Genomic DNA, 26181 nt, shown 5'->3' with positions numbered 1-26181 from the left:
GCTCCAGAGAGGTCCCAGCCCGTTCCACCACAGCGGGACACAAGAGCTCTGTGACCTGGAAGACGGCTTTCTCCTGACCACACTGGCACCTTGATCTCAGACTTCTAGCCTCCAGAACTGTGAGAAGTAAGTTTGATTTTTTTTAGGCTCTTTTTAAAAACTTTATTTCTAAATTTTTAATAAATTTTAAATAAAAAGGATTAACTGCATTGCAATGTTGCATTAGTTTCTGCCATATATCAACACGAATCAGCCACAGGTATACAAATGTCCCCTCCCACTTCCCACCTGATCCCCAAATTTCTGTTTATAAGCCACCCAGTAGCTTATAATATTTTATTATAGTAGCATGAGTGGACTAAGACAGGGACAAACTTGAGGACCATGATATGGCAGCAAAGTAGTTTGGACCAAGTGAAGACTGGGTTGGGTCTATGAAGTATTTTACTAAAACTGGGAGATGCCTGTTGGCCCTAGTTTCCAGCTTGGGCTTACTGTTAAGACACAAAAGGTGTGGATACCCTGCATCAGAAAGTTCTCATCAGTCTTCCGATGACTCAGGATCAGAAGGTGGTTACCATGGAATCATTCACAACAGCACAATGCCGCTCCTCCAATAATGTATTTATTTACATGAAAAGACCATTTTATACAAATTGAAGACAAATCTTGAAGGCTTTGTCCACGCTTGCCTTCCCCATTCCCTGATTTTGTCCCTTCCACTCTCCTCTTTTTTTGGTATCATAAATAAAGGGTTTTAGACTGGGTGAGAGAACCTAAATCTACCTCCTGTTTCCCCATCCAAAGTTACTTTGAATATCTAATGTCCATAACCATCCTTCAAAGAAAACTCTTGCCCAGAGTCATTTTATTTAATTTATTTATGTAATACAGTGTAGAAAGCTATCATGGTCATAAGCAATGATCCTGTACAATCATCCTGCAGAAAAGTTTTTTGGGAGAATTCTTGGTAATTTGAGACCAGCAGAGCGCTCCTACCCCCACCCTCCCCCACCCGTAAAAGTGCTTACAATGAACAGGGATTCTTTTCTTTATCAAAGATCTGAAGATACATGGACGAAAAAAGTCTCAGTTCTCAATGCCTAATGTGTGCACATAAAACAGGCACAGAGAAATAAACGTCTAGCCTCGTAATTCCTACATCACACATAGAGCAGAAGCAGCAATCTGTACAGTAAAACGCAATTGTGGGAAAGAAAAACATCCTCTAACTCATTTGGATTACATAAAAACGTTGAACTTTAAAATGCATAGTGATCAGGAAAAGAATACTTAGGCAAGAGAAGCAGCTAAACTCCCACGTTCACAGAAAGCATTCCCCCATCGATTCTTAAAGCATATTTCAAAGTAGGACTTAGTTGGGTCACAAACCACAAGGATAATATACAACTGGCTAAGGGGCTACGTGATAAATAATCAGGAGAGAATCTATTCATGCACTAGTTGGATATAGCTAAATTCTTTACAGTACACAAAACCCATTAATAATGTAGTGTCGAGACCGAAATGTGAAGAGAGAGAATACATTACTGATTTGTATATTAATTCAAGTTCAGGCATCTACGTGTGTTACAGCACAGCTGTCGAAAGGCGATAATGAGTAAATAATAAAACAGAAGGGCTTGCTTTTTTTCCGCCTTATTCTCTAAATGAACACCGATGGGTAGCGAAGCAATGGTTTTGCTGTCCGATTTCAGAGGCTGCTGCGGCGGTGGTCTAGTTCTGCATCTGCTCAAAGAACTTGTAAGTTGGGTTTTCGTAGCCGTTCTGCTGCATTTTAGAGAGGTGGCGCTCCTCTGGGGTCACCGCGGCGTCAACCTGCAGAGCAAGAACCAGGACAAATGAGCTCTTAAAAAAAAACCAAAAAAAAAAACAATCGTTTAAGAGCGCACACGGAGAAGCCGGAGAAAGATAAGGTGCACTGTACTCTTTTTTTTTTTTTTTTAAGCCAAGATTGCAGAACACCCACAAATTGTCCTTCCTTTTCCACTTTGACGGAGAAGAGGAGGTCTTCCCTGTAGCTCAAAAGTTAAAGAATCCACCTGCGACACGGGAGACCCGGGTCGATCCCTGAGTCGGGAAGATCCTCTGGAGGAGGGCATGGCAACCCACTCCAGTATTCTTGCCTGGAGAATCCCAGGGACGCAGGATGAGATGGTTGGATGGCATCACTGACTCAACGGACATGAGTCTGAGCAAACTCTGGGAGATAGTGAGGGACTGGGAAGCCTCGGGCGGTGCGGTCCATGGGGTCGCAGAGTCGGACACCACCGAGCGACTCAGCAGCAACGCCCGAGCCCACCAGTTACGCAGATACTCCATCTGCCCACTAGGTGGCGCTCGCAACCTTGACCGGCTGGCTGGCCTTACGCAGTGCTCATTGGTTGCTTCCCTCCCGTAGTAGTAACTAGACACATTTAAGGCAATAAATATTATTCTCTTCCCCTGTTGGCTTGAAAACGGACAAAAGGCTTCCATGAAAGACTGTTTTACTTGAGAGTGTGGTGTCAAGGTAGAAAAAAAAAAAATTCGAGTATTCGAGAGAGTAAATCTCTTGATTTACTAAGCAGAATGGGTGAGACTCAAAATCTGAACTGCTGAGTATCTCTGCACCCTTGTTTTAGTTTGTCCCCGTTTTTATCAATACTTTAAAGAAAGGCTCTTTTAATTAAGATAATGATATAGATGAATCAAAAAATATTAAAAGATAAAGAAAGAACAGACTGCTCCAGATTATGATTTTTAACTAAGATTCTAACAGCATGTCTGGCTGAAGATTTAAACAGATGCCCTCTGTTGATACGGTGGGTCCTCTGAGTTGTAAACCTGGGTTTGTCCTCCCAGGGTCTCTGTCAGGGCCAGGTCCGCTTTACTGTCTGCAGGCTGAGCCAGATGTATGTTTAGGGCGGGGGAAGGTGTTCAGGTTTCTAGCCTATTTGCTGTACCTCAAACAGGACACAGAAGAGAGGAAGTACTTATCTCTTTGCCCAATACATGAAAACTTACACTGTGTTATTACTGTTTTAAAACAAAAATAACTTTTCCCTCAGATATTGCACCAGGCAAGAAGTCAGCTGCCTGGTGACCACAAGCATAGAGACCATAAATTAGCTGGAACCAGAGGACGGGTGACCTTGATTCTCCAAATACCACCTGGCTCCCTCACCACCCGCCAGCAGAAGGATGTCCACAAGCTGGTCAGGCATCCTATGACCTTCTCCCTCACTGTGTCTTTAAAAACCCTTCCCTGAAAGCCACTGGGGAGGTCAGGTCTTCCGAGAATTAGCTGCCCATACCACTTGAGTGGCTCAGAGGGTAAAGTGTCTGCCTGCAACGCGGAAGACCCAGGTTCGTTCCCTGGGACGGGAAGATCCCCTGGAGAAGGACAAGGATCCCCTGGAGAAGGACATGGCAACCCACTCAAGTATGCTTGCCTGGAAAATCCTACGGACGGAGGAGCCTGGTGGGCTACAGTCCATGGGGTCGCAGAGTCGGACACAACTGAGCAACTTCACTTCACACTCACCACTTGGTTGGCCTTGCAACAACCTGTCCTCTGTATCTATGAGTTCAGGTTTTTTTTTTTGTAAGATTTCACATATAAGTGAAGAATCACAGTGTTTTTCTTTTACTCTGTCTGGCTTATTTTGCTTAGCATAATACCCTCAAGGCTCATCGTGTTGTCACAAATGGCAGAATTTCCTTCCTTTTAATGGTTAAATAATATTCCATCACATGTGTATCACATTTTCTTTATCCATTCACCCATTAATTGGCACTTAGTTTGTTTCCATGCCTTGGCTATTGTAAATAATGCTGTGTTGAACATGGGAGTGCAGTATGGTTTCTAGATAGGGATTTCATTTCCTTTGGGTACATACTCAGCAGTGGAGTTGCTGGGTGTATGACAGTTCCGTTTAGTTTATTGAGGAACCTCCACACTGTTTCCACAGGGACTGCACACTCTTTTGGTCTACATTATTCATTAGCTGGTGGGGTCTAGTCATGGTATATAGATCGTCTTCCATCCCTCGACATGATGTCCCAGCACTGACAGACCTGCTCTCTGGTGTTTTTCCTTATTGGGTTCAGGGGGAAAAACATGGTGACTACAGTTAACAATACTGTATTTGAAAGTTGTTTAAAAGAAGAGATCTTCAAAGTTCTCATAACAAGAAAAAATTTGTAATTATGTGAAATGAAAGTTGTTCACTAAACTCCAGTATTCTTGCCTGGAGAATTCCATGGACCGAGAGGATTGTGGCAGGCTTACAGTTCATGGGATCGCAAAGAGTTGGACACGACTGAGTGACTTTCACTTTCAAACTTATTTTGGTAATCACCTCACAATATGTACATATCTCAAACCATCATGTTGCAAACTTAAAACTAATACAATGTTATATATCAATATATCTCAACAAAACTGGAATAAGCTGGTTTCCTCAAGGTTACTTTATGACTCCACCTCATGGGCCAATTGATGCATTTCAGTCTGGGCGAGAGTTGGAATGACTGCCTTGGCTAACCTCAGCGCAGCTGGGAACAGACATAAAACTCCACTGGGAGGACACCACGCCAACGGATGCTCCACAATGCTGTCCCTGGGAGAATAATCAGAGATGTTTCCCCAACCTTTCTCTTCCTTTGATCTGCTCTGTTTTCAACAAATGAGGTCACCGGGCTTTAATTGGCAATTGTATCATTAACCAGGACCTTGTAAGTTACAACGCCGTCATTAAAGATCAGCAGCAGTTATGAGAGATTCCCCTCACTCTCTGAATCTTCTTGGTGGGAAAGAGCCTGTCTGCAGTCCTGTGCCGTTAGAACTTGAGCATCTTTCTGCTCTGTGCCACCTCTTAAGTGAGATTTCAAAGAATGTGGAGATTAAAAAGCATCTTGCCGCGGAGATCAGGCACTGCTACGTGTCTGAGTGCAGAAGAAAACATAACGCTGCTTGACTATTGGAGTATTAAACTTGTGCTAATACAAGTTTACCTGGACCTACGTCAATCCTCACACTGGCTGCATTCATCAGGGGCAGCTGCTGCTGCTCCTAAGTCGCTTCAGTCGATCCGACTCTTTGTGACCCCATAGACGGCAGTCCTGGGATTCTCCAGGCAAGAACACTGGAGTGGGTTGCCATTTCCTTCTCCAATGCATGAAAGTGAAAAGTGAAAGTGAAGTCAGTTCAGTCGTGTTTGACTCTTAGCAACCCCACAGACTGCAGTCTACCAGGCTCCTCCATCCATGGGATTTTCCAGGCAAGACTACTGGAGTGGGGTGCCATTGCCTTCTCTGCATCAGGGCAGGGGAACAATTAAATACCTGATCTCCTCCTTGAAGGCCAAAGTCAAACTCTTATTTAAGAGAGCACGGCCAGAAACACGAGGCTCAGAGGACGGTGTGTGAGTCAAGCAGCTAACTTTCCTGTCTTTTCCTGGCCTCCTTTCTACTTGCTAATCCTCATGACCCTCCGCTGCTGGGTCAAAGCTGGTCAAAGCTTTGGTTTTTCCAGTGGTCATGTATCGATGTGAGAGTTGGACTATAAAGAAAGCTGAGTGCCAAAGAATTGATGCTTTTGAACTGTGGTGTTGGAGAGTCTTGAGAGGACTCTTGAGAGTCCCTTGGAGTGCAAGAATATCCAACCAGTCCATTATAAAGGAAATCAGTCCTGAATATTCATTGGAAGGTCTGATGCTGAAGCTGAAACTCTGAAACTTTGGCCACATGATGCAAAGAACTGACTCTTTTGAAAAGATGCTGATGCTGGGAAAGATTGAAGGCAGGAGAAGAGGACGACAGAGGATGAGACGGTTGGATGGCATCACCTATCAACTCAAGAGGCATCACCACTCAAACCAACGAGTTTGAGTCCACTCTGGGAGTTGGTGATGGACAGGGGCCTGGCATGCTGCAGTCCATGGGGTCACAAAGAGTCAGACATGACTGAGCAACTGAACTGAACTGAACTGAACTTAATGCTCATGACCCTCTGCCGCTGGGAGGGTGGCTCACGTTTCCTCAGGCCTGCAGTGGGGAGGCTTGGCCCCCAGGTCTCACGAGGGCTTGGAGCTCCAGAAGGGATTACCTTTACAACGTGGCACGCACGGAGTGTGGATGGCATCTTTTTATCCCCAGCTCCTCAAAAGCTAAAGGTGGAATGCTGAGCGCTCTGGTCCACGGATAAACCCACCACCAAAGGAAGTCAGGGGGAGCCTCCTCCTTTGCCGGGAGCAGTCAGCTGTCACTCACAGCTCAGCCATCGCCCTGCTGCGGGCCACCCCCACGTGAGGCCAGCCCACTATGACCCTGGGCACACGGGGCCTCAACATCGTATCACTTCCCTTCAAGTGGAGCTGGGGGAAGACGGAGCCAGTGGTGCTTATTCTGGAAGGGGTTAGAGAATAGTGGAGCAGGGGACTGAATGCTCCCTCCCGCCTCTTTCCAGGCAGGAACCAGGCGTCACTGGCTTGAGATGCAAACCCACTGCACAGCACCTCTGAGCACCCCTTCTCTGGACTTTCTGGGAGCAACGACTGATCTGAAGTCTTCCTCTTCTTCATAGACCCTGGGACACTCTCTACACTGCACCCCAGCTTGGCTTCCACGGGCCACTGCAACTGACCCTTTTTTCCTTCTAGTAATGTTGCATTGTTGGTTTTCTACTGTTTAAATGTTCACTTTCATGTACACTGTAGACAGCTGAGCCCAAAGAGCTCAATCCATCTGGTCCTAACACCAGAACTTTTGACTACTGTTTGGCTAATGCCCTCTTCCTACCCCTCTCTCCATGAACTCGACTCTTTTGAGGCCACTTATTCCTTCACTATATGCAGAGGAATTTACACCTCAACCATTAAGACTGTAGACATAAAATCTATTTGGATTTCTCCTTAATTTCTAGACTCCCCCTGCTGCCATCTTGGCTCTCAGGTAGGTGCTTTAAGCTAGGAGGGGGGCCAGTGAGCATCCTATTTTAATTTTATTAGGTAGAGTAACCAGCAGGATGTGTGTTGATGGATGACCCTTTATGCACGGCACTGAGTTAGGCCCAACAAGAGAATCTCAGCTTCTAAAGATGTGCCATTTCAGGTCCTCTAGGTGGACAAAGCCTTCCCAGGTGGCTCAAGTGGTAAAGAATCTACCTGCCACTGCAGGAGTTGCAGGTTCGATCCCTGGGTCAGGAGGATCCCTTGGAGAAGGACATGGCAACCCATTCCAGGATTCTTTGCCTGGGAAATCCATGGACAGAGGAGCTTGGGGGACTACAGTCCATGGGGTTGCAAAGAGTCAGACACCACTAAGCAAGCTTGCACTGCAGGTGGACAAAGAGTGGAGGGTAAGATAAACTAAACACATAAAATAACTAGAGAGTGTAAGAAAACCAGGAACCTGGGAAGGAAAGTACACTCAGAACAGCAATGAAGTTTTCAAGTTAATCATTTATCACTTTTAGTAACCTCGCTATGTTGGTTTTCTACTGTATACGTGTTCATTTTCATAATTACATTTCCTTATTTCTCTAAGTAGCTCAGTTATATTTATTGCCTACATCAAGGAATTTTCAGGCACAGCCGGAACTCCCCTGCTCTGCTGATGCTTTCCTTTGACTTTCTAGTTTCTACTCCTGCTTCTGATTCCAATCTCCTGCAGATTTTGAGTCTACCTTCGATGTTTCTTTCTTTCTTTAATATTTACTTGACTTCCCTGGTTTTAATTGCAGCATGCGGGATCTAGCTCCCCGCCCAGGGACTGAACCGGGCCCCCGGCATTGGGAGTGTGGCGTCTCAGCCACTGGACCACCAGGCAAGTCCCATCCCTTCACTTATTCTTCCTGTTGCTTCCCATTTAGCCTTTCCAAACTGCCAGACTGCTCTACATCCCTGCTGTCAGTGGTTGCTAGATGCCTCCACTAAAACTTGACTTTCTGCCCGGAAGAAAGGACCCATAGTGACATATTTTTATAGTGTCACTAATCTGATAGCACTCTCCTTCAAAAGAGTCATATGCTGTATCTCCATAAAAAGCTAAATAAGAAACCCTCTTACTCAGATCCTTCATGAGATGACTGGGGGCAGGGGAGAGTAAACCTCTGGTGTTCCAGTTATCATATTTGCAAAAGAAAATATTTAAAATTCTTTAATCAAGAGGCTTTATGCCATGTCTTTCCTATTAAAGGTGAAGTCTCTGTCCAGAAGGTGTAGTGGAGAGAGCTCCAAGATATATTTTAAAATGTTCACTGTCAACTGACATGAGTGTAGAAATGGCCCGTCTGCTCCTAACAGAACTTGGGGTCAGTGGGATTTGCAGAACCTCACTGGCAGGACAAAGGTGGGCAATTCAGCGGGTGCTGGGCTCGTCAGCCACCAGAGATGGTGTGTGCGATCTGGGAAACAGTAACAAAGGGCTGTCTTGTCACTCCTGGACGTACCAGCGAAGCATGGTCATCTCCGTGAGAAACCATGGCTAACGACTTACAGACTGGATTTCTGGCTTCACGATGAAGCAAGTCATTAAATCAATACTTACTGCTTAGTTTTGCAAAACAAAAACTAGTGACTGCTCACCTCCAACTGGTAACGTTTCTATGAATAAAAGCACTAGGCGTGCTTCACTTGCTCATCTTTGTGATCGCCTGCAGCAATCGTTCCCTCTAAGAAGGAGCGAATCCCTGGAGACTAAAGCTTTTGTTGGGGTTTCTCCTTCATGGCTGAATTCTGTTCTGACAGACGTAGACCCATCCATCTGGGGATACCCATTTACTCATTTTTGTTCTTAGTGAAATAAGGTTACTCATTAATGAAACAGGTTAACCAGCCATCTAGTCAAGGCTATGGTTTTTCCAGTAGTCATGTATGGATGTGAGAGTTGGACTATAAAGAAAGCTGAGTGCAGAAGAATTGATGCTTTTGAACTGTGGTGTTGGAGAAGACTCTTGAGAGTCCCTTGGTCTGCAAGGAGATCCAACCAGTCCATCCTAAAGGAGATCAGTCCTGGGTGTTCATTGGAAGGACTGATGCTGAAGCTGAAACTCCAATACCTTGGCCACCTGATGTGAAGGGCTGACTCATTTGAAAAGACCCTGATGCTGGGAAAGGTGAGGGCAGGAGGAGAGGGGATGACAGAGGATGAGATGGTTGGGTGGCATCACTGACTCAATGGACATGAGTTTGAGTAAACTCCGGGAGTTGGTGATGGACAGGGAGGCCTGGCGTGCTGCAGTCCGTGGGGTCGCAAAGAATTGGACACGACTGAGCGACTGAACTGAACTGAACCAGCTGGCAATCAACTTATTTCCTTGTCCTTAAGGGGGAGAAGCCCATCAGACAGGCAGAGAAATGTGGGTGGGGGGAATCACTTGATTCGTCACATACTCTGAGAGTAATGGTGTTGAAACCCTCTTTCATGCTGCGTCACCCTGGCCAGGTGAGGCAGCCCAGGTGCTCAGGCTGGGTTGCAGTTCTGTGTGTCTGAATTCAGCTGGACTATCACCTTCCTGAGGGCTGGGATGGTATCCAGCGCCTTAAATGAAGATCTCTTCCAACACTCAACATAGAGCTTGACGAAGGCTTGGGTTACCTATGGACTGGAGAGAAAGGAAGACCTCTCCAGGGAGAAAGAGATGGTTTGTGGGCTCTTCACAACATCCTTCCTTTAAAAAAGAAGGAGGTGAGCAGAAATAAGGAAGAGAAACACCAAAAGAGGTGGGGCGGTCAGTCTAGCAGTTCCCAGTTGCTCTTAAGCTAACAAAATGAACAAGAGAAGGGCTGAAGGACTTCTCTTCCCACAGGGATGCTTTCTGGCTTAAAAATTAATTCACTTTTTTCAGAACTCGTGTTAAAGCGTCAACTGCTCTAACAGTCCAAAACCGAGGTGACCTCTTTTTGCTAAGTAATCAAAAAAATTTTTTTTTTATCCCAGGAAGCTGTGTGTGTGCATGCTAAGTTGCATCTGGCTCTTTCTGACTCCATGGACTGTGGCCTACCAGGCTCCTCTGTTCACGGGATTCTTCAGGCAAGAATACTGGAGTGAGTTGCCATGCCCTTCTCCAGGGGATCTTTCCCACCCAGGGATTGAACCCGCATCTCTCATGTCTCCTGCACTGGCAGGCAGGTTCTTTACCACTAGCGCCACCTGGGAAGCCCAAGGTTTGCTTAGATAACTATATAAAAGGCTTCCCCGGTGGCTCAGATGGTAAAGAATTGGCCTGCCATTTGGAAGACTCAGGTTCAATTGCTGGGTCAGGAAGATCCCCTGGAGAAGGGCATGGCAACCCACTCCAGTATTCTTGCCTGGAGAATTCCATGGACAGAGGAGCCTGGCGGGCTGCCCGTGGGGTGGCAAAGAGCCAGATACGACTGAGCAAGTAACACTTTCACTTTTCATATAAAAGGCAGGAGTGCTAACACTAAATATACATCAGTGATTCTCAAAACTGACTGCGTGTTTGATTCAGCTGCAAAAATCTTCTACACTGAGATTTCTGGCCTCCTATTCGGAAATTCTGTTTTCCAAAGTCTGGGGTGGGATATGGGGAACGTGTCCTTGGAAATCGGTACCTTGTAAGTAAGTCTCAGCACAATCATGGCAGTCAGCTCTGAGACGCCTCGTTTCATTGCCCAGCATTGCGGGGCTCTGATATGGACTGTATCGCCCCCAGAGTCCCATGCTAAAGTCCTAATTCCCAGTACTTTATATATAACACCCATACATTTGTTGTTTAGTTGCTAAGTCGTGTCTGACTCTTCGCGACCCCATGGACTGGAGCCCATCAGGCTCCTCTGTCCACGGGATTTTCCAGGCACGAATACTGGAGTGAGTTGCCATTTCCTACTCCAGGGGATCTTCCCGAAGACCCAGGGATCGAATTCACGTCTCTTGAGTCTCCTGCATTGGCAGGTGGATCCTTTATCCCTGTGCCACCTGGGAAGCCCTCCTCTGACCTTGACTCTACTGAATTTGACACTGAAAGAACACTTCTTTTGTCTGGGTCTGTTTTCTCATGTATAAAATGAGATCAATTAATTGATCCTTGAGATCTTTTTCGGCTCTAGCAATTCTCAACTTCTCAAGATGTATTAATTCACTTTCTTTAATAGTTTGCTGAAAACTACATAAGCCGTGAGGTTCTCCTCTTCTCAACCTGCATTTTAAATGCATATAAGGAACTTATTTGTACATTTTACAGTATTTTATGTCATAGGTTTAAGGAGTCATATTTGAATCTTGCAGCTTAACCTATTTTGCTGGTGTAACTTACTACCTCTGTGTTGTACATACTCCTATTTCCCACAGGTTGGGCTGTTGGGAGAGTCTCGAGGAAATGGAATTGTCACTTTGTGGGTCTTGTCTCCATCTTCAGGGCCGCTGCACTAACACCTTGAAGCTAAGACATTTCAGGTGCAAGGAAGGGCAGGCTAACAGGTTAACAACCTTGACTAATTTTGTACATGTTGTTCAGCCCTTGGGAGAGAAGTGATTTTCTGTGAAACTCTAAAGGTTGGAGACTGTTTACTGAAAATTATTTACTATTACCTGGCTTGAGTTAGAAGACACATGATTAATTTAAAAGTCCAGGAATAGGGACATGCCTGGTGGTCCAGTGGTTAAGAATCCATCTCTAGTGCAGGGGACACAGGTTCAGTCCCTGGTCGGGGAACTAGGATCCCACATGCCACAGCTAAAGAGCCCACACACTGCAACTGTTGAGCTCTCGGGTGCAACAAAGACCCCAGCATAGCAAAAAAAAAAAAAAAAAAAATTCCAGGAATAACTGTGTCAAAAAATGTTTTGCAACAAAATGCAGCCTTCCACCTCCTTTTTCATTTGTTAACTTTTTTTTAAAAAAATGTTTCATGGCAATCACAATGTCCTTTAGCCAGGCATTATCCTTAGTATTATTTTGATATTTCAATACAAAATAGGAAGTTGAAATAGCATATATCCCCAATGCCTTGACCACAGTAGTTATAAGTCAGAATGAATAAAAACCAGAAGCAAGAAAATAGTTGCAACTTGAGATTGTTTTTTTCAAAGACGAGATACTTGGATGATTCTAACACCAAGCAAGAGTTCCTTTATTGTCTTTAACTCCCAGTTGCAGACATGCGGCCAGGTTCACCTACCTCCACCACTCCATGATGGATAGATGTGTACTGTTTCTTCTTAAGCATCACCAAGGTGATGACGATCACTGTTGCTATGACAACACCGCCCACCATGAGTCCAATGATCGCACCTTTGTTGGAACCCACATCTTCTGCAAAGAACACCTTGAAAACAAATTAAGAAAAAGGATTGTAACTATGGGAGATGTATGGATGAGGAATGTGAAAAGTTTCAGTACATCCAGTCTACATTTTTATGCCGTAAGTTTGAATTGTTGGTCACTCAAATTATTTGGTGCACACTTGAAAAAAAGCCAAATAATACTGACTAAACATGACATCTTCAGTCTATAGAATAATGTACAATGTGCCTTCCCCAGTCCTGGAAGAGCCACTCCCCCCTACCCCTACCCTCCAATATGTCTTTAGGAAGGCAAACAGCAGCCCGCAGGGATCTGAAACCCCCAAACAGGTAGACATTCTGTAAGTGGGGGAGGGCAGCTCTTAGATCTATCAGACACTGGAAAGGCACGGTTCATGATTATGAAAGGAGGTCAGTATCTTCCCAGTCACAGCAGGTTTAAACTGGGAGACCTGATGCATGACAGCTATGCCTTAGGTACTTCTCCAAACCACAGATGCCCTTGTTTTCTTAGGACATTGTCAACACACAGGAACATGCATTCTAAGACAAAGGCATTAAACAGAAGAAAAAAGGCATCTTGTTACCTACTTTAAGCCACAATCATTCAGCAAGACACTAATTAACCTTGAGAAGCATCATATGCTTATAAGGCACTTATTTCAAAGAGGAGAAGCCGTCGGCACCAAGATAAGAATTTTAATAGCCACACATTGACACGTGCGTTCTTACTATGATGTCTCTGGCAACCCAACTAAAAATGTTTTAGTCTTGATGTTTATTTGAGTTAAACATGAAAAGAATTTAGAGAATACTGTGAAGAAGAAATTTATTCAGTGATAAATTTATTACACTACACTCCTTCATACTGTTTGTAAAAGCAAGTCATTATTTTTCATCTTTACATGAATGGAATTATAAAAGCACACTGCAACATTTATCATCTTTTATGTAAGGAGATGCTCTTATGCCAGATCACCTGGCTTAATTACTACGGAATATATGCCATGTTTGCTATATAAATTAATAAAAATAGCCCCCTAAATAATTCTTTTGATATAATCTCAAGATAGTACAATGACAGTCAAAACTAGAACATCCCAGCAATGTGAAAAGGTGCCATGAAATGCAGCGAATAAAGCAAATTTCGAAAAGTTTTATCCATAGTTTATCTGCAACAAAACTAGAAACTGTTCATAATTATGTCCCTTTCTAAACAAATATGCTCCCTCAACATATCTGTAAAGAACAGATCATTAATTAGCTAATGATACAAGTATGCGGTAATCAGAAATGTGTGTAAGTCTGGACATCTTCCTGTGTCTGTAAGAAAATAGTGTAATTTTGTAATATTCTTTGCACTAATTATAGTACATTATCTTATCAACTAGTTCAGTAGAGGGAGCTGATTCTCATAATTGCTGCTGCCGCCGTTAGTCACTGTCGCGTTACAGGAGTTTGTGTAATTGCGGAGATGGGTTTTCAGGACCCAGGCACCAGAAAACGCAGGGCCACACATCAATCTTCAGCTATCTGCCCACCAGCTTCCAACTCTTCAGCAGAATTCCCGGGTTTTTTCCTTTTTTATTAACCTCTTCAGCATCACCCAGATCACGAGTGGCCCCGATTCTGTAACTGACACTGGATTAACCTGCCAAGGAAAACCATGCTTCAAAGAGTCCAGTGTGCTGTTACTGAAAAGATTATGGGAGCTGAAATGCACATGTGAACCGCAAGTCAGTTCGGATTTGCCCCAGTCGTTTAGAGTGAAAAGAGGCACACATCATACTTCACAGGTAATTCTGTCACGGTTTAACACTTGGATTTATGAATTTTATTCATGAATATTGGAAAGACAGTTTCCTCTTGAGAGGGAAAAAGACTCATACACTTATACGTACACAAACAAAAATAAAGTGCCTAAGAGTGTCCTTTTCAAGGATAATTATTGCTTTCAGAATTTTATTACCACCTTTATTCACTACTGAATGTGCAATCAAATTGTTTTCATTATTAGTTTAAGCCATTTACTGGGCTTACTCTTAAGATGGGAGGAACCCTAACATCATGAAGGACTGATTTACCTGAGGCTTTTGGTAAAGGGCTTTCTGTAACTACCTTAAAGGAGATGATGGGTGTTTTTTGATTTACTCCAATTCTAACATTTGAGGGGGGAAAAGGGTGAGTGTATCTGAAAAGGAAGCCACTGTCTTTCCTGCCCAAGTATTCTGCTGACCAGCATTGCTGGGAACAGCGCTCATCTACCCCTTCCACCCACCTCCAGAGGTCCCAAACATCCTGCTCCTCAGGAAGAATTTAAAGTGTGGGGAGGGGACCGAAGGATGGGCAAGGGAGAGGTGAAGAAACCCAGGGAGAGAGTTCCACATGTGAAATTAAGCAAACGGCCATGAATGCTGTTTTGTGAACCCAAGTAGTATTTGCACACATTTATTTATGATTTTGATCCTTCACACACACCTATCATAAACCTGCTGTCCTAGAAAACAGAAATGAAGTGGATGATAATGGCTGCTAGACTAGAAGTTAATTCCATTTTAAGTCCTTTGTGGGCTTAACTGCTTCCTAGACCTATTTCTGTTGCTGTTCAGTCGCTAAGTCGTGTCTGACTCTTCGTGACCCCATGGACTGAAGCACACTCCTCTGTTCTCCACTATCTCCTGGCATTTGCTCAAATTCATGTCCACTGAGTCGGTGGTGCTATCTAACCATTTCATACACTAAGAACTACCATCTAAAGAGCCTCTTTTTCTTTTCTTCCTGTCTTCATGATGATCCTATAGGCAAGCATGTTATTTTTGTTTTAATTTTTTCCTTAACTGGATTTCTGACCCAGGAGGAATGTGAGTCATTTGGCAAGACAGAGTGGCCAGAAGAGGGAGATTATGTCACCTACCAATTTTTACTTATTTATTTTTTTAACTATTTTTCATTGGGGTATAGCCGATTAACAATGTTGTGATAGCTTCAGGTAAACAGTGGAGGCACTCAGCCATACACACACATGTATCCATCCTTCCCCAAACTCCCCTCCCATCCAGGCTGCCACGTAACATTGAGCAGAGTTCCCTGGGCCCTGCAGTAGGACCTTGTTGGTTAATCCATCTTAAAGACAGCCGTATGCAAACGTCCATCCCACAAGTTCATTCTCTAACTCTGTGAGTCTGCTTCTGCTTTGTAAGCTCATTTGTATCATTTCTTTTTTCACCTACCAATTTTTGATGATGAACTTCATATCCTGAATCATGTCGGAATTCTGCGTCCATCTTCACTTCAGAGATCTCTTCCGTCTTGATGTTTGTTAATCCCGAACCTGTATGACACCATAAGCATTGTACCATAATCAAAACACACAGGCCAGTCCATTTGTTTTATCTATAAACAATATCATTACAACACAAAGCCTAGCAGAAACTTCCTCCTAAGCCTAAAATTAGACAAAAATAGATTAATGACTTTCTTCAAGAAAAATGACACCTTATATTTAAATCCTTAACCACTACCTTTTTTAAACAAAAAGAAATTAAAGATTAAAGAAATTTGAACTTAAGGCTTCTATTGCCTTTAAGCACATGCTATAATTTTTTTTCTTAATGGGGAAAAACAGAAGTTAAATGCTAGTTGAGAGGCTGGCAACGATTTGTTCCCAGAATATGCTGGCTTGGTTTAGGGGCTTATTGCTTAGCCTATAATGTGTCTCTTTCCTTCAGAAAAAGTAATAAAAGGCTTTAAAAATGAGCATTAATTACCTGGTGGAACAAAACTGCTACTTTGGGACTTTGTTCCTATTACAAATAAATTATGCTCATGCATCTATGCAGTGAAGCTCTGTAAAAATCGTATCATTTATTTAGTTAAGTGATTTAGTTACAGATATTAATGCAAAATGTAACTGGTTCATCTGCTGAATAAAGAACTGCAGTACATAATTTTTGAAAAATGTTTCTGTGGGACTAAGAGAATTTCTAATGTACTAATGCTTCTTTATAAATTACTATATAATCCTTACACTAATTGTTATCATGAATTTAATTTTTCTGATGGTAATTTGAAGTTTAAAAACAAAACACAAAGTAATTTTTAAAACCCAAAGTGAAAGAGTGCAATATAAATATGATTTACATGTTGTAGTGTTTAAATATCAGAAGTCTGAATTTTAGGATGAGAATGGCTTCTAAGATCATCTGTTTTCTGCTCTTCACACCCGGGGTAAACTCTCAGCTCTACTTGAAAAGAGAGGAATTCATCAGTTTGGCTCCATTTTCAGACAGCTTTGTCTATTAGAATGGTGTTTCTTACACTGAGCCAAAACCAGTTTCCTTGTAACTTCCACTCTTTGTTCAACACAGAATAGGCCTGAACCTCCCTTCTGCACAATAGCCTTGAACAGATCAGAAACTCAAGAAGAGATGTCACGTTCCTGCTGATTTTTCTCCTACTTGGGCTCCACGTTCCTGCAGCTCCCATGGGACCTCATTTCTTGCTTTTGGTCTGCTGCTCTTACAATCCTGTCTACAAGGTGCTGTGAACCCTGTCACACATCTTGTTAAAAGTGAAAAGCAATGGCCACAGCGTATGACGGGCCAGTCTGACAGCACGCTCTATACAAAAGGGAACGGGATAATTTGACAAGATCCAGGGAGCCCATGCTGGTTATGACATATCACTGATTTCTTGGCCAATTGCTCAAAGAGCTTCCGCTTAACAACCTATTCAAAAATGGACCCTAGATCAACGTCAATCTCCATCCAGCTGATAGCCTGTGATGCTGTCTTCTGCTCGTCAGAAATACGTTTCTTATTCCTGTCTTCCCAGGTCTTGCTAGTCCACAAAGATCAGTGAGAGCAGTTCTGTGATCTCGCCCTCAAGTTCCTCAAGCCTGTGAGTTCCCTGGGTCCTAGGAACTTACACTTGGGTAGAGAAGTATGGTAGTTTAAAAATATAGCCACAAATTATAGATGCTCTTACCATCAAGAGGTGGGACTTAATTCCCTTGTGTGTAGACCTGATATATAGAGACTTGCTTCTAATGAACAGAATGTGGCAAAAGTGGTGTTGTGTGACTTGAGACTGGATTGTAAAGGACAGCCTCCTCTGTAATCTATCTCAGATCACTTGGTCTGGGGAAAGTCGGCTGCCATGTTGTGAGGGTACTCAAGCAGTCCTACTAAAAAGATTCACATGGTCAGGCACCGAGGTCTCCTGCCAAATGCCACGTGAGCGAGCCATCATGGAAAAAAACCCGACCAGCCCAGCCAAACCTCAAGCCCTCAGATGCATGGAGCTGTGGCAGATGTCTTGATTGCAACCTCCTGAGAGACCCTGAGCCTTAAGCACCCAGCTAAGCTATGCCTGAAATCCTTGAAATTCATTAAAAGAAGCGAAATGTTTATTTTTAAGTTGCTAAGGTATGGGGTTATTTATTATATAGTAATAGATAGCCATCACAAAAGACTGTGTGCTCGGGTGTGTTTCTTTGCGATATCATGGACTGCAGCCTGCCAGGCTCCTCTGTCCATGGGATATTTTTCAGGCAAGAATACTGGAGTGGGTTGCCATTTCCTCCTCCATGGGAATCTTCCTGACCCAGGGATCAAACCCACGTCTCCTGCGTTTCCTGTGGGTTCTTTAACCACTGCGCCACTGGGAAGCCCATTACAAAGGACTAGTGCCTTCTTTTCTCATCTTCGTCTTTCTAGGGCTTTGATTTCCTTTTAACAAAAGACCATTCTCTTCAATATACACATGAAAGACAGAAGCACCATCAGAGTGGGGCGGTTTCTCCTTTTATCTTTTAACTGGTCTGCTCAGTGCACTGACTGTCCCTGACCCCTAACACCATCACAAGAACTGTAAGGCTCCCCATTCTTATTTATGTTCCTGCCTTAAAATGAGCAGCACTTTCTAATAAATTTCATCTTATTCTGACCTTTAGTCTTCGTGAAACAAATTTTTATTGAGCTGTGACATTAATGCTTGTTTATCCCTCATTAGTTGTACATTTTTCTCTTTCTACAAACCCTTTTAAATCTGAGGTCCTTTTAAAACTAAAGTCATTTCTTTCTACCTTACCTCTTTCTGTCCTCAGGACCTAACAATGCAACAGGTAAAGTTATATTTCTGAGATTTTAAGAAAACTCTCTTGAATACTCTTTCCTTCGAGATTTGTGAGACAAAGTAACCACATTATAAAAAGGTAAAGAATGAGCTAGCTTTTCACTCAAAATTTAAAAAACCCACACTCTTCCTGAAAGGATACCAAGAGTACTTTCAATGGTCAAAAAATTTTCAAAATCATGCAGTAAGTCAGAACAACAGATTATGGCACAATAGTTTGCAGGACTTTCAGCAAAAAAAGAGTTTCATTTTTTTGTACACCATGTATAGTCAGTCACTGAAGAGCCTTTCATTACGCAAATTTCATTTAAAGGGGAAAAACTAATAAGCTTTCCCCAGGGAAATATCGTTGATAATAAAAGCTGAAACTGTGTCTAGTGATATGTGATGATTTAAGAAGATTCAAATAAATCGTGTGGCCCTTTGCTTTCTGGTCTACCCGATGCAATCTCTGAGTCATTCTGATTCTACTCTAAGCCCTGCTGGGACTCTTATTCTCTAAGTCATGGTGAGTCAGGAATAGCCTGCTGTTCATTTGAAGGACCTTTCTCAAAGGATCTGGTTTTCTTTATTAGGACTGGAGAACAGTGGTTAAATTATAGTGGAAACATACCTCAGAGACATTGGGGGTTTAATTTCAGACCATCACAATAAAGTAAATATTGCAATAAAGTGAGTCATACGCATTTTTTGGTTTCCCAGTGCATATAAAGGTTATGCTTGCACTGTACTGTAGTCTATTAAAAAAAACAATGTGTGTACCTTAATTAAAAATACTTTATTGCCAAAAAAGGCTACCCATCATCTCAGCCTTCAGTGAGCTGTAATCTTCTTGCAATAGTAACATCAAAGATAATTATCACAGATCACCATGATATAATGATAATAAAGAAGTTCGGAACAACCAGAGAGTTACTGAAAAGTGACCTAGAGTCACGAACTGAACAAATGCTGCTGGAAAAATGGAGCTTGCTTATCTCAGGGTTGCCACACACCTTCAGTTTGTAAAAAAATGCAATAACTGTAAAGTGCTATAAAGTGAGGTATGTCTGTATTTGTCTTCTTTATTCTGGTCAAATGGTGTTAACTCATCCTTCAGAGTCTATTTCTCTCAGGAAGTAAGCCTAGGGGAGTAGCTATAAAGGTCACTGTTACCAGAAATCACTACTGATATTATGGTTTCCCTCCACGACACTACATTCTAGAAGTTACTGTGTCCTGGTATTTCAGATAAGAAAGTCAAGGAGAAGCCCTTTTCCTCAGCTGTGATTATACAAAAGCCGTTTCTCTACTTGTTTCCAAGTGACAACAGTGATTGTTCAAAAAACAATGCCATCAATTGAATGACATGATGGGACAATCTTGGAAGGGTCTTCTAAATTCAGGAAGAATAACAATATAATTTGGCACAGCAGATTCAGGCATGCGGTCTCAGAAAGTGTGATGATGAAGAACCAAAACCAACGCTATTAACAGAAAATGTAGGGGGAAATTGATCCACATGTCCAAGAGACCCATTACAAGTGCAAAAAATACAGGGCATATGTATATCCTAATACACACGCAGCAAGTAAAGTTATTCAGAAACATACCTTAGTTAGAGTCTGCCTCACTTTCTCTCTGAGAATTCTTTCCCATCTATGGCCCTCTCCTGGGGGAACTCAAGTTTTACAAGAGTGTAAGAAAGGGAGATTGGCCCCAGTCATTCTCTCATCCATACAGAACTCTTCTCATCTTGGCCAATGGATGTGCTCCAAACCTTTCAAAACCCATCCCGAAGTTCATCTCCAGCAATGCACCCCTCGGTTAATGGCCCACCTGCTCACATTCCAAACATCACAGGTGGTTTACACTTTCTGTTGCTTTGAATCTCCTTGTCTTTCTCATTCCATCTCATCTTTCTAAATATGTACAGTGTGACTATTCTATGTCACTTCAAGCTCCTGAGAGCAAGGATCTTATCACTTCAATTCTTTCAACCCTCCAAGCAGCTTGAGGGGTCTTCATAAAATAGCAAAAGGAGCTACTGCCAATGTTACAACGGGGACTTTTAGAAAAGGCTTCTTCCCATCTCTATATATCCTCTAACTATTCTCTAGCTCTTCCCTTAAAACAAATTGCTTTTGTTTAAGAATGCATGGAGAATTCTGTTTCATGTTAAAATTAAAAAAAAAAAAAGACTTCGGTGGTGTTACCTCTTCCTGGGTATTTCAGTAGGAACATAATGGCCCTGTGTGCCCAATACAGCAATTTAATAAAACTGGTTGAGTGAGTGCTTCTAATTCACACTGTCTGCTTGTGGATGAGAAGCATCTCTTCCTTTAAAAATAAAGTAAGAAGTGCCATGAAAAAATGGCCCAAGGCAAAGGACCAATCTGAGCTGGTCTCAAATGCAATTAGAACGGAACCAGCCCTCAGCCTTGAGTCCTACCAGTGGGCTGAGCAGGCTGGGGATGTGTCAATTCCCCGTTCCTTGAAATTCACGTGTGTAACACGGGCAATAAGGAAGACGTTAGGCGAGCTGAAGTTGTGCCTGACTTACTGTAGTTCACGTCTCTGAAAAGCCCTACAGAAACGGATCATAGAATCAAGGAGACTGGCTGTCAAGATCTGTCACTCCACCGTCCCTGATGCCCTGTTAATTACACTGCAGAGGCTCGAAGAAGCCACAGGCAGACTCTGAATTTCTCAATGACAGTGGTTGGAGGCAGATGCAATCTGAACCTGAGCTGGAAGAAAGAGGGGCAGGGTCTGCTTCTGGCCCTGCTGCTGGCTGCATCTGAACCGGGGATCAGGGGTCAACAACCTCCGAGCATTAACAAGTCCCTGTGAGGTTAAGGCCCTGTTCCGAGATGACTGCAGGGGACGTTATGAGGATACAGAGGGAAATATGGGTAGGGTTGCACCCTTGGGAGTAAAATCTTCCCAAAACATACATAGAGATTTGTCAATTCGGTTAACTTCTGTCCTCTTTCCGATCCACTGAAAGCAAAGGTGCTATCAGCTGGGTGAGCGTGGGGTCAAAACCAGGCATGTATGTTTCTGTTCTGTGTAAAAGTAAATTTGAGACCTAGGCTCAATACAGAACAAAGGTGAAAACATGTTTCTTCTTAATGCTCAGGAAATTACAAAAAAAGAGACATGTCCATACTAGTGTTAATGGGAATTTAAAGTAGCATAAAAGATAAAGGGCTTGTACGGAAAATTAGGCATGGGACTTCCGCTGTGTTTTAGACACTCATCAAGAATAACTATCTACAACCCACAAAAGATAAAATGGAAATACTTCTGGGCTCAAAAGATATTCCAATTCTGCTATTTTTAGGAAGACATGTCTCACTGAAGAACTGAAGTTTGAACCCAGTTCAGTTAGAAACGGGGCATCCGGACACCAAACAAGAAAGGAAGAAATGAGATGTTCCTAGCAGTAACCGGGTGGACACCAGCTGGAGTCTACGTCTGTGTAGGTCTCCATTTTTTGAGGAAAGATAGGGTCTCTAGAATACTCTCTCCACTTGGGGAAAAAAAAAAATCCCAATCATTAGAAGGGCTCCTTTTCATTGTCTCAAAAGGAACTCTCAGAAAGAAAAAAAAAAAGTCACCTAATGAGGAACTTGGGAAATGAAGTGTAAGGGAAAACAAAGGGAGAGTTTTAAAGTTTGGTTTCCACGGTCCTTTCACGGCCTGCTTCTCCAACGTTGCAATGCGGAGGGACTGACCCCGGAGAAAGGGGCTGCGTCTGCGTAAGCGCGGGATGCGGAGGGGCAGAGGGGACCCGGGTTGTACCTGGTCGAGTGGTCAGTCCTCGGTCGGCAGCAGGGCGGGCGTCAACAGGCTCGACTGGGTACAGGAAGCAAGGTACACGGAAAGCAAACAAGACAAATCGAGATGGTTAAGTTGTGGCTCCTGAACACAGCGCGGGGAAAAAAAGCATGTGCAATACACAAGTCATATACAAAAAAAAAGGAGCAGCTAGAAAAGAACCAGTTAATCCTGAGCATCAAGGATGGGAGGGGTACCACTTCAAAAGGCTTATCGCTATTCATGTGCCAATCCTACTCCTGAAGTTTTCCAATAAAAGCACTCACCAGGATACGCGGCAATATCAAAGCAGAGGGGCTGGTGAGAGTGGGTTTTCCTCTCAGTGAGTTTAGCGATAGTTTCTTGGCTTTTGATTAGAAATAAAATACATGATACCCAGTCCACTGGAAAATCTTAAAGATAACTCCTTTTACAACTGTCCAACCTTATCTTATTTTACACTTAATTAACTACAAAAGGACTCCATTAAATCCCCAGGGGAAATGCAAATAGGAATTTATCAGGAGAACAAAGCTTCACCACATAATCTGCCATTTAGCGAATCGAATTTGTTCCCAGTTTGAGGGAGGCAGAGGTAAGCCAGAGTTTATCTCCCTCTCTGTATTTTTTTTATTTTTCTCTCTCTGTATTTTTAAAGACTGGTTTCTATTTAATAGATGACATACAGTTGAAATATATGAAGTGAGAGTATTTCCTTTTGTGTTTGTCGACTTTCACAAGTTGGGATTTGACCCAAAGAAAACGTTGAGGGCAGCACAATACTGTCCACTATTATTTGCCATTAGCTGGTATTTCCAAAGTGCTTCTGGTTCTCAGAAAATATTAAGTTGAACTTACCCTGGTCTTTCAAGAAATGAGCAAGGGGGAGAAGCAAAGCTTTTAGGATTAACAATGGACAAGGGGACAGAGAAACCAGGTTGCTTGTTGTTCTTTAGTCGCTAAGTCACGTCTGACTCTTTTGTGACCCCATGGACCGTGGCCCCCCAGGCTCCTCTGTCCATGGGATATCCCAGGCAAGACTACTAGAGTGGGTTGCCATTTCATTCTCCTTCTTCCTGACCCAGGGATCGAACCCACGTCTCCTTCATTGGCAGGTCGATTCCTTACCACTGAGCCACTTGGGAATCTCAGTAAAGCCAGGAAGGAGGGATAAAGCCTCTTGGGTATGGCCCTGGGGATAGAAAGGTAAGAAGATAAGGAAAAGTGAGCAGTGGTGTCCGTGGGAGCGGAAGGTGTCCTGGATGGGATGGCATTTGGATCAGCAATTTCAACAAGGCCATACAGTTTAGGGATGCATACAGCCCGGGCATTCAAAGATGGGATGATATGCCCAAGTCCATTCTGAATGCCACACACTAGCAGGAACAGTGAGGGAGAAGAAAACGGCAGCAAGCCAAGTCTTCAAAACAGGAGGAAAAAATGTTGCTGAGAATACCAAGACGTTTGGATGCATCCAAAGGAAAAGGTGATTTGGTCCTTTATCATGCAGTCTGGCAGAAAGCGGGGTGGAGATACCCAAACCTGACATTTATGACCAAGGGCAAATGACCACATCTGAGGCTGTTTTTTTATAAGTAAAATATTAGTAGAAATAATAACTTATCTTCTGACTGTAATGAGGAAACAAAAATTTTTAACAACCCATTTCAGAAACTCTCCAATACTATAAAATTGCATTTATTAAATATCCTACTTATGAATTAATCTATGACACCTATTGTGAGGATGACTAATACTCTGTTCACTATCAAATGAAGACATACTACTCACTGCAACTCATAAATACACGTGAACAATACTGTTTCTCTGTATTTCATCCTTTTTCTGTTGAATAAGGGACTTTATTATTCCTTATAAAAATGGGTGTTCACGGAAGGATTATTGTAGTTTTTGAGGACTTCCTGATGACAAGAGCCCCAAATGGTGCATCAGTTGAAGAAAAAAGATACCAAAATCACAGAGCAAAACCTTCATCAGTGGTTAAATCATTAGAAACTGTGATTCAGGGGGAAGCAGTTGAGTTTGTGGTTTAGATTCTGGCTGAAGGCCTGGTGGTCAGGCTCGGGATCCACTTTAATGCCACTACTTCTACTTTCTGTGCTCCTGGGCAAATCTCATTCTTGCTGAACTTCAGTCTGTCACAAGGAATCTAGGTTTTCCCAGGGCTGAAACATGCACATGTATGCCAAAGACCTTTACAAATGATGAAGCCCTATTCCTTAATTACTCAAAGGAATATGGAAACACATCAACTGTGCATAGAAAAAAGTCTGAAAGATACTACCACAAAAAAGCTATCATTTATTCTGGGTGAGAGATCACTCCTATAAATTTCTCTGCCTTTTTGAAGGTGCATGTATTATTTGAAAACAGTAATAAATATTTTTTCTGTGTTTTGGGAAGATAAACAACAATAGTTTTAGTGATGTAAACCTTAGTTTAACAATGTGAAGCTGATTTGATATGAATAAATATTCAAAAAATAAGGTATTCTTGTGTTCAGTGACCAGACCTCTATGCATTTTTAAAAAGATAATCACATCACTGTAAAAAAAACAAACAAAAAACTGACAAGACAAAAAAAAACAAGATTGTATTATTCCCAATTCAAAATAAATATTTCTAATTTTTCAAATAGACCATTTACTTGTTGAGCCAGAAAGTAACTTCAATATAGTGTTCAAAACATGTTATTTTGGCTGTATAGTAAATTAAACATAAGAAACATAAAAACTTTAGCAGAAATGTGTTATTTCACTGCCTGCAGCAGCTTTGCATCAAATAGTCCCCTACACAAAGAGAGAAATAGGATGGCAACTCAAGAACTTATGAATTTGTTGGTTCTGGTGGTCACTGCATTAATAACAAACCAATTCTAAGCTAAACGCTGCCCAGCATAAACTCTCCTCCCCACCAGTCCCAAGGTGACAGAAGGGCAACAGGAAACCAGTTTTACACGTAGATTAAGAGGGGCCTGAAAAGGCATGGCTTCCAGGTTTGATGAAAGACATTATTTAATCTCATTTTCCCCATTTAAAAAGTGCTTTGTTCATTGCAGCATTATGGCTAAGTGAAAATGGACCAGGGGGCGATTTCTCGATGCAATCATGCACATCCAGTCTTACAAGACCTCTTATGGCTCCGGAGGAATACTAGAGTATTCTGTGTCTGTGTTACACATAGACAAGCTGACTGCTGGCCACAGAGGCTTTCCAGTGGCCACTGCATTTTCCTGATCTTCAGCCTGGCCTGTTCAGGCAGTCATGCAAATACAGAACAAACACAAACCCTATCAACACAAAAGCTTTCAGCCAGATGATTTCATGATTCATGAGAACAACCGTTTTAGGAACAACAGCCTCACTTCGGTTTAGCCATTTCAGTTTTGTGGCTCGGAAAAGCCACAGAATAAAAATCCCTGAAGGCAAATCGCGGCTGGTCAAAGAGCTTAAAATATTGGAAAACTGTTCTGTGATACACTGATTTGTTCAATATAAATTAAAAGAATGCCTGGGTGACTGACCCTCTCTGTGGATTTGATTGTTCTTGAGAAAAACAATAAATTCTGGTAGGCCTTTGAAGCTCTGATGATGATAAGGATTGTAGGAACAATGAAAGGAAATCCTTTGAGAATTTTTGATATTTTCAATAGCCCTGTATAGGAGCACATGTCAGTAAGATTAGCAAGGAACGAGGCTCTGGGGAGAGGAAGAAGAGGAAGATGGGGAGAAAGAGTGAGATTTTAGGACTATGATATGGTTTGTTACATTCATTAATTTTAAGGATACAGTAAGTCCTCTACATATGAACCTCTCAGTGGCAAGTTTTCAAAGATGTGAACGTGTGGCTGCATGTTGAGTCACGTAAGTTAGGTCACGTGTCTGGGGTACATGGTCACGTGCGTGTGCCCTCTATAGGTGGCTATGCTTTTCTGTAATTTTTACTGTGTAG

General features: G+C 42.6%; 1 protein-coding gene across 7 annotated transcripts in view; it reads right to left on the bottom strand.

Annotated features, from left to right (window-relative positions):
• Positions 1-609: 609 nt before the first annotated feature.
• The window catches only part of LOC122428625 (amyloid beta precursor protein), a 287533-nt gene continuing 261961 nt past the window's right edge, over positions 610-26181 (bottom strand). For 4 of the 7 annotated variants that reach the window (XM_043448648.1, XM_043448650.1, XM_043448651.1 and 1 more), the window contains 4 exons: positions 22195-22248; positions 15504-15604; positions 12150-12296; positions 610-1839 (listed from right to left, as the gene is read on the bottom strand). In XM_043448648.1, coding sequence (XP_043304583.1) covers positions 1738-1839; positions 12150-12296; positions 15504-15604; positions 22195-22248 — 404 coding nt within the window. In that variant the 3' untranslated portion in view covers positions 610-1737. The remainder of the gene's footprint in view (positions 1840-12149; positions 12297-15503; positions 15605-22194; positions 22249-26181) is intronic. The other 3 variants (XM_043448647.1, XM_043448649.1, XM_043448652.1) reach the window with 1 other exon arrangement.

Source organism: Cervus canadensis, chromosome 27, assembly GCF_019320065.1.
Source record: "Cervus canadensis isolate Bull #8, Minnesota chromosome 27, ASM1932006v1, whole genome shotgun sequence".
In the NCBI taxonomy this organism is placed as follows: domain Eukaryota; kingdom Metazoa; phylum Chordata; class Mammalia; order Artiodactyla; family Cervidae; genus Cervus; species Cervus canadensis.
The sequence above is the reverse complement of the archived record's forward strand: the minus strand, read 5'-3'. Positions and strand labels throughout refer to the sequence as shown.